Source organism: Crinia signifera, chromosome 1 (genome assembly GCF_055691185.1).
Source record: "Crinia signifera chromosome 1, ASM5569118v1, whole genome shotgun sequence".
Classification (NCBI taxonomy): Eukaryota; Metazoa; Chordata; class Amphibia; order Anura; family Myobatrachidae; genus Crinia; species Crinia signifera.
In genome coordinates, this window is record NC_139217.1 from 382,865,130 (window position 1) to 382,874,678 (window position 9,549).

The following is a 9,549-nucleotide window of genomic DNA, read 5'->3' on the forward strand; positions in this document are numbered from 1 at the left end:
CCCATTTCACAAAATGTTGAACATAGTGATGCCCATTACACATTATGCTGCACACCGTAATGCCCATTACAAAAAATGCTGCACACCATAATGCCCATTACAGAAAATGCTGAACTGTGTGATGCCCATTACACATTATGCTGCACACCATAATGCCCATTACACAAAATGCTGCACACAGCGGCGGGTCTTTGACGCACACAGCGTCTCCTCAGGTGCACTTTCACGCATTCAGCCAGGTCTCCCGCAATACAGCACCAGATATTGGCGGCCTCAGGTCCAGGTCTCCGGGAACACATTGCCGGGACTTTAGGGGTCACTGTGCCGGGTCTCCCATGGTCACAGTGGTCACAGTGCTGGCAGCAGTTTAGATTTGTTTTTCACGCCGGGGCTGGTCACTAGATTGTGATGTCAAGCCCCAGCAACAGCACCATCAGAGAGGGGAGGAGACTCAGGGAGAGCCTGGATCAGCACCTTTTGCTCTCAGCTGAGGGGGGTGGGTCTGGCAGGCTGGATCAGGCGGGATGGGGAGGAGAGGCAGCTTCCGCCTCGATGGGAAGGGGGCGGGCCAGGCCATGCACACCTGGCAGCAAAGGACTGCAGCCAGGAGCAGCCACTGCTACCCTGGCTGAACTGGCTGCACAAAATCAGCCCACGAGGCCATCGGCCCTTCTGGATTTGCCATAAGTGCCAGATGGCCAGTCCGGCCCTGCCTGAGATTATAGGCAAACCGGGTAGTTCCAGGAAATACTAAAGTTGATGTTAAAACACTTACAAAAGCTCTCTCCACAATTTGGAGGGAAACTGCACCACATGGTTGTAGAAACACAAGTAGCCTAAATATTTCCTATAGTATATGAATGCTTTGTGTAGTTTCAGGGCTGAATATAGACCCTTTAAGTGAGCAGCCTTGGAGAACCTGTTAACTACAATCTAGTAGGTAGATTATATAATATCTAGATTGTAAGCTCCTTGGAGCAGGGCCCTCTTTCCTCCTCTTCTTACAGCCCTCTTCTCTAACACTTCAACTACAGCTCTCTCCTATTTAGCGACCGTCTCTACTAACATCTCTTCTTGCTCGTAATTGTTCATCTCTTTCAGTGGCATCCCACCCCTAGCAGCACGTGGACAACTCCTTTGCTTTCTTACATCTCATCTGTATTGTGTACTGAGAATTGTGCTGCTAATTGTTAGCTGTGTTACAATATGTTTTAGGTTTTCAGTTACTGCAATGTTAAGTTCTGTGTACCCTGTATTGTTCAATATGTGCCATATGTACGGCACAAAATGTAATAATAATTGTTTTAAAACTTTAACCAAAGGGCAAAAATCGGTATTGAAGTGCATGGAGATAGGGGCCCATGGACGGTCAGGAAATGGTAGGGTGTGTAAGCAGTCCAAAGGAGCTTGAGGTGGAATTTTGTGTTTAGCACAGGTAAGACAGGCTGCCACAAAGACTTTAACATACCTAACATCGGGATGAACGGTTGACCACCAGTAACCTCTGAGGATCAGATCCAGAGTCTTCCTCACCCTGCATGACCATTGTAGTGAGATGTATGTGGCTAGTTTAGTAACTTCAAACATAGTTCTGGTGTCACAAATGTCTTCCCCAGAGAAATCTTAACTTTGCTAGTTACTGAGACAAAGAATGTGAGATTCAATAGCAAGGATCTTCTTCCTCTGGAACTAAATGCATGAGACAACACATCAGTTTTCACTTCATGGATGGTAAAGGATAACCAGGTTGAATTATGGAGACCATCACTGGGAATTTTTCCCTCTCCAAAAGATATCACCATTCATCCAAGGCCAACTTGATGTCTAATAATTGCCCCAACATTACCCATCAAGGCATCCACAATCAAGATGAAAGGCAGCTGACATCTGAGTTGACTAAATAAACACTTTTAAATTAGAAAATGCCTCTACATCTTCTTGGGTTAAAACTCAGGTATTTTGACCTTTTGTTATAATTGCGGTGATAGGAACCACTAAGTAGAAAATATCAGGATGTCATAAAATTAGACCACAACACATTTATATAAAAGATCTCTAAAAATATTGTACATGCCCTTTTGTAAAATGGCTGGGGCATTGCTTAATGCAAAATAAATGATCAAATACTAGTAAAGTCCATCATGAATGTTGAATGCTGTCTAGGATTTGTCTCCTGTTCCGATTCTAATTAAATTGTAACCCTGCAAATATACAATTTAGTGAAGATGTTTGCTACCTAAAACTGTTGAAGGGTTCGGACATCAAGAGTAAGAGTTTTTGGTCCTTAATGGTGATGACAGTTAGACCCTTGTAGTCAATACAGGCCCGTAGACCTCTATCATTTTTATACTGAAATAGAATCTTCCTATCATTGGTAACTTAGACTCCCTGATGAAACCCTTATCAAGTTTTCCCCATATATATTTAGATACTGCTTGGGTACTTGGAATTGATATGAGTGATTAATATTAAATTTAAAATTTTAAAAGTTTACGCTTGCTATCAAAAATCTGCTATAAAAAAATATGTATTTATTACAGTCCAGCAAATAAATGCTGTAGAGGGCATTCACCACTTTAAAGTATTGAGTCATTTTTAATAGGCAAAAAGTTCAAACCGTATCATATACATTTCAGCCTAAAACAGGCCTTTATCAAGATCAGACAAAGGCCCTTATTCTGATCGGTGCGGATATTCCCGAATTCTGACGGTGCGGTCCGCACGCCACGCTGTGCGGCAGCGTGACGCCATCGTCCGTAGAAACGCCCACGTGTCCTCCGCATTCGGACGGACTCACTCTTTAAGAACAGGGCGTGTTTACGGACGACATACAAACCATGCGTGTGCGGGGGAAACACTCCGATTCTGCACGGTCTGACCGCGTATGCACGGGCTTCCCGCGTCAGAACGGACGCGAACCGGCCACTACGCACAGATGCGGTGTACTTACGCAAAAAAACAGACTACTGTTATCTGAGTTCCCAAATAGATCACATGACACACTTAGGCAATTATCAAACCACTTTGAGCACAGATTGTTGCTCCTGGTCATCTGTTATTTAGCTAATTGATCCTTAAACACTTACAATACATTAACCCTAACATTCCCTATGTGGATAAAAATGTTATCTACCCTTTTGCTGTGTACATATCTAAACATCCACATGTTTGTGTTTTAAATGGTTTTTATACTTTTAATGTTAAATACTAAAATAACACACAGACAACTTCTTAAACAACGGCAAACTTTTATTAAAACAAATCAAACAAATGGACTACCATCAGTCGTCCAGCAGCAGGACACAGAGGTCCTCCACATGAGCGGTCATCCGCCTCAGGTCCTCCCTTAAGCTCATGAGAGCCCCTCTTACTCCCTGGGGTGGCTCCTGGTAATCTGTGTGCATGAGAAAGGGGGTACAACATTAATTATGCTACTCACGTACACCTTGTACAGTCTATCCTAAGTACCTACACCATGAGAAATCATACATACAAAAAAAGCCTTATCCACTCTTGTATGTTATGTCATCAAATATATGATCATGATGCTGCCACCACACACACACACTTGTGTGACATATACATTTCACAATCTATATATCAAAAACAGAACCACACTTGAGGATCACTCACACTTGTCCTGGCCAAAGACTCCTCACTCAACTCAAAACATACACCCACTACAACATGCCACATTGACCCATACATATATACCTGCATGTTACTGCTTAATAGGTAAACTGCATGATAGATAGATAGAATAGATAGAATAGATAGAATAGATACCACATGAAAATGCTAGGCTACTCCCTCTTCACATTACTTCATGATTCCTTGTCACATTTGCCACATAGGTGAAAATGCAGCACTAATCCGCTTCCATACACCAAACAATTTCTAAGGTCAATCCATAATACATAATATCTTACAAAATACATGACAACAACACGGGCACACTGGCTAGAGGGGGGCCCATGCAAACTGCCCACATGGGACTCCAGTATAAATCAGGCCTGCCCATATTCCATTGATGCTTTATTGTTGCTTCTATACAAAGAGCATCCATAAATTAACACTCATCACCTACATGAGCATCCAGATTGCACGTTTGCAGCATGGGCCTATAAGACCAAAGTGTGTCAGTTGTTTTCCATTTTTTGGGCCTACTCTTTACTATATCATAGGAAAATTGAATCAGCTGTGCGACATAACAACCTGTACCTAACTCAGTAATGAAGCATTATGTCTACTTACCCCTGCCAGGCAGCTCCACCAGGTCCTCATCCTCCACATTGGGAGGTGGTGGCACATCGTCGAGGGGTAGGGGCACCTCCTCCTCCTCCACTTCGACCTCCTGGCCGACCTCCTGTGCCTCCTCCGTGTCCTCCTCTGTGACGTAACTGTGGGCCTGTGTGGCCTCCTCAATGGCCACCTCCTGTCTGGCCTCCTCAATGGGCACCTCCTGGGAGTCCTCCTCATTGCCCACCTCCTGTCTGGCCTCCTCATTGCCCACCTCCTGTCTGGCCTCCTCACTGCCCACCTCCTGGGCCTCCTGAAGGGCCTGTCTGGCTCTCTCCCGCGCTGTGGGTTAAACAAACAAAATGGGTGAGTGTCATTTCACATTGAAATTACTCTAACAAGTACATCTCATAACCACATTATATATGTGTTATATATCACACATATAGTATATGGCTTTTCTATGTCATAAACACCCAATTGACCTCATGTAATATTAATATTAAATAATGTGAAAATGCAAACACTCACTGGCCTAGATGCACTAGCCTTCAAAAGTGATACAATGTAGAGTGATAAACACGCAGCAAATCAGATCCTTCCTGTCATGTCACAGACTGTAGTTGTAAAATGCCAGGTAGGAGCTGATTGGCTGCCTGTTTGTTACTCTCCGTTTTAACAATTGTGAAGCAGACCGAATCCTGGCCACTGTCATTTATATGTATTTGCCCAAAATACTTACAGCGTTGCAGACGCCGCCTCAGAGCCTGCAGACGCTCCGGCTCCCGCCTCCGCAGGTCGGACCATCGCCTCTCCAGTTGGGCGATGGTCCTCCGCACATGAGTGCGGGCGAATATGCGGCGCCGGGCCGCAACATATGCCCGGCGCTTATCCCTAGTGGAGATGAAGGGGCCTGCCTGCCCCAGTCTCCGCTCCATCACTCCCACCAGCGCCAGTAGCTCCGCAGTGGAGAAGGGATCTGCACGCTGGTAGGCAGCCATTTTAGGAGTGGCACTAATCAAACAATCATGTGCTGTCATTGGTTGGTTAGAGTGATATTTGGTATTAACTTTATTGTTCATTTTTACACTAACAGCGTGTATGCGCCCGAACATACGGCTAACCCATTGCATCGCACCCCCATCCTAAACACACAGTCTAAACTAAGATGTAAACACATTATATATAATCTATAACATTCACCAAACATGGGTATAAGCACCAGGTGAAATAGTCTGCATCACTATACACTTACACCTAACTCAACAAGGTACTAAACAGCTATTTTATAATGAAAGCTATGCAACAGAAACATAGCAAATAGTGGCAGACCTTTTCCCAAAATTACGCCATGGTGCCATGTGTACACTTACCTTCTACTGGGCCATACTACAGAGGTGGAATGAAAAGTAGCTAGAATCCTGGCTGAATTTGGAGTGGTTTCACATGTGATTTGGATGCTAGCACTGATTACTTGTGGCTAAGTGGTGGACTGGATTGACATATGGAATGGGTAGTGTCAGTTGTACTACATAGCAAACAAGTGCATAGTACAGAAGTACATTCAAATATACATTGCATGTCTGACCTCAGTTGTATTTGGTCATTGGTGTTGGAATCTGCATTTAGCAAATAAATCAGACTTACTGAGTTTGCCAGGTTTTTGGGAAAAATTGTTCAACACCAAGGGGCGGGACGTATGCGCCGCACGGTTGACGCTGGCGTACGGGACGCGGCCGTACGGAACGCAGGTTGCAGCTGATTAACGCCAATTACAGAAATAGTATTTAAAGTTATCCTAGAAAGGCAAACAGTTGTTGCAAACATGCCAGGCTCAGAGTCAGAGGAAGACCAGGTGGTGCAGAATCTCTTGGCACGCATGGAGGCCAACACCACCTATGTGCCCCTCAACCCAGAGCACCCAGATGGCCCATCCACATCAGGCCAATCAGCAGCAGGGCCATCCTCAGCATCAGCAGAATCATTGGGAACACAGCAGGTGGCTTCCCAACAGAGTAGCCAGGCCAGCACTTCAGGTACAGCAACCAGTGGCCGTGGCAGTGGCAGTGCCCGTGCCCGTGGCTGTGCCCGTGGCCACAGTGGGGCAACAGAGGAACCAACCACAAGAAACATGGCATATGAACCGCGGGAGCTTGACATCCTGGTGACCCGGGCACGTGATTTAATTGAGTGCCCAGCGGTGAAGTTGACACACACAAGGAGATGGAAGATCTGGGAGGAGATAACGGCGGAGATTAATGCAGTGGCTCCACAAGTTCGTCAGACGGAGCACAATAAGAAGAGGCAAGTACATGTGTGTTACATTTGAGTAGGACAAGTCCAGTAATGTTAACATTCAATATTAGATGGAGTTGGTCAATGGGTGTTCACGTTGCTTGGAGGCACAGACATGTTGGCCATGACATAGAATTGATAGTTATTGGAGGGTGACTGTTTTTGTATCTTCTAAGGGTTGGTTTGAAAAATGAATATAATGTAAGTTTGGTGTCAGTAGTCACATGTTGTATTATGTTTCAGATTGCAATGGGTGCTACAGCAAACATGAGTAGTTACATGTATTAATATGTACACTTTGATTGCAGGTGGCACGACTTCAAAGGCAACCTCAAGAAGAAATTGACCCAGCGGTGGGAACACAGCCACACCTCTGGGGCTGGCCCCATGCCATCAAAGCTGGAGCTCACCCCCCTGGAAGAGATGGCCCAGTGCTGCATTGCAGTGGAGGAGGTCCGGGGGGTGAGTACTATAGACAGCGAGTCCCCAGCGGAAGTGATGGCTTCTACGCTTGAAGGTAATTATTTGCCAGCCCATAAGTAGATGTTTAACATTTGGCACGGAATGTGTGGTAATTGGTAATTTCTCGTTCAACAGCATCCCCACCGCTTGGTCCAGATTCTCTTGAGGAGGCCGTGGAGTCTGTGCCACCTGGCCCCAGTAGCAGGCCCGTGCAGCAGCCGCCGGGATTGTCCGCGGCTGAATTGTCCATGTGGGGCCGTGTGCTGGATAGTATTGTGCAGCAGGGAGAGTCTGCATTCGAGCGGGTGCGTAGGGCCGAGGAGGTGCTGCAGGGTTTGACCACCAGCCAGCAGAGTATTGCTGAGAGCCTGCAGGCTATGAGTGCCAGCCAGCAAGCGATGAGTACCAGCCATCAAGCTATTGCTGCTAGCCTGCAGGTGCTGGCTGATCAAGCCCTGCGGCAAAATGACCTCCTCCTCCGCCATAATGAACTTATGGTGGAGCTAGTTACCAGCAATAGGGCCCTAATGTCACCCGCTTCGGGTGCATTACCAACACCATCACTCCCTGCTGCCAGAGGGGGAAGAACATCCACCCCCTCACCAGCATGTGCTCCACATGAGGCACCATCTGACTCTGGCCGTGGACGAGGCCGAAGACCTGCTGCACGTGGCAAGGAGCCTGCCAGGGGCAAACGTGCTCGCAAATGAACTTGTGTCCCCATTAATCTCCACCGTTATGTCTTCCCAAATCATCCATTGAGCTGTGTGTGTCAGCATCCTGTGTCAACATCCGTGCCCAGGGTCACCACATTTCCCCGCGGTTCAAATTTCATGTTTGGTTCCCCTGTTGCCCTGTTTCGGCTACCATTACTGTGTGCTGTACTTGAAGTGTTGGTGCTGTACTTTTGTTGTGAAGCCACCTGATGTGTTCCTAATGATTCTGCTGTGGCTATTTCTTCTATATTATTTCTTTTTTGGCCTGTTATGGTCCCATTTGTTTTGTGTTGTTTTTTACATTTTTACCAAAGTGTCTTTAATAAATATTATTTTGGCCCCACAAATGTCTGTATTAATTGATACATGCAGAAGTGCCATGTGTATTAGTATTAATAATATTAAGCTGTGCTCATTATTTGCAGTGTAAAAGTGTGTGACAAGTGCAGCATGTAATGTTCCCTTTAAGCTGCATGCTTCCAATTGTAGCAGTGAGAAGCGTGTAATTAACAAGTAATGGGTAAAGTATGTGATTGTATTGGGTTCAGGTGACATTGGTTGAGGTGCGTCCGTCCTGATTAGGCGTTCCGATTGCCTAGCGCATGACCGAGTGGTGTCCGCAAAGCAAGAGTAGCCTTTTGGACACCGCACATTTCTTCCCTTTTTGTTCGCGTGCATTCGGCGTGCTGTCCGAATGCACGCCTACCAAAATATGTGTACTCCCCGTGTCCGCCCATGTTTCCGCCCAGTTTAGCCCACTTTGAAACTACGCCCCTGTGTCATTCCGCATGACGCCCAGAACACACCCATATTGGCCGAATGATTGCGGTGCACATTTCTGTACGGTATTAGTGAGAACAAGTACGGAGACCATGCGTGGCACATGCGCGTCGCGTTCTCCACGCATGCGCAGACGGCTAAAAAACGCCATCCGAAAGAATTCGGAAAAGTACGCACCGATCAGAATAAGGGCCAAAGAGACATCCATACAGCTTGAAGGTCAGCAATGTACTGACTAACTGCCCTGATCCTCCAGATATACTGTACCTGTTCAAATTAGCCCAAAATTGGCTAAATAGCAGTCACCTGTGTGGTGGAGCACACACTTCCTGCCATGTGGAACTCATAAGCATATTTTATTTCATATAAAATACAAAAAAATGTCACATTGTGATGGTTTTAAAGACATGTAATAAACATGACATACTGTATTAGTATTAACCATTCATACTTACCTCTTTCAATTGTAACTTTTATTGGGTACTTGTGTAGTTTCATGGCGCCACTGCCCCCGGATCGCATCGTATGCAAATTGCACACGATACGCAGCCTCCCGACCTGTTCATACCCCCTCTATCCATGTCGGAATGGAGTTGATTTTATAGAGTGTGGCAAGCGCAGCAAGTCACCGAGCCTGAAGCGCGGCGAGCATAGCGTGCCCCATGAGGGGACGTGGGAAAACGAGGCCCAAAGCGTGACAAGCACAACGAGCCCCGTGAGGGGACACGGATTATTTGACATGTATTCCGCGGGGCTCGCTGCGCTCGCCACACTTTATAAACTCAACTACACACCGACCAGTGGCGTAACTTGTGTAAGGCAGCCCCCGCCACTGCTTGGAGGAGCGGGGGCTGCGTGGGCACCGGAAGCCTCTCACTCTAACCTGCACAGCTGAGATGAGGTCCGTCCTGTCTCTACCTCCCTTCCTACCAGCAGCAGCACACAGGCAGGAAGTTCGTCTGTGTACACAGTACACAGCACAACCTCCATCCGCGCAGGCTGGGCAGCTGCAGCATCGTCCCTCTCCCTGCTTTCTGTTCTATCTTCACTGTCCTGC

At 46.5% G+C, this 9,549-nt stretch overlaps 1 protein-coding gene across 1 annotated transcript; it reads right to left on the bottom strand.

Annotated features, from left to right (window-relative positions):
- Nucleotides 1-3,281: 3,281 nt before the first annotated feature.
- Nucleotides 3,282-8,990, bottom strand: LOC146009092 (uncharacterized). The gene is made up of 3 exons (XM_083149150.1): nucleotides 8,948-8,990; nucleotides 4,255-4,581; nucleotides 3,282-3,394 (listed from the first exon to the last, which is right to left on the bottom strand). Exons 1-3 carry the CDS (start codon nucleotides 8,988-8,990, stop codon nucleotides 3,282-3,284), a joined length of 483 nt encoding a protein of 160 aa, XP_083005276.1.
- Between the last annotated feature and the right edge of the window lie 559 nt (nucleotides 8,991-9,549).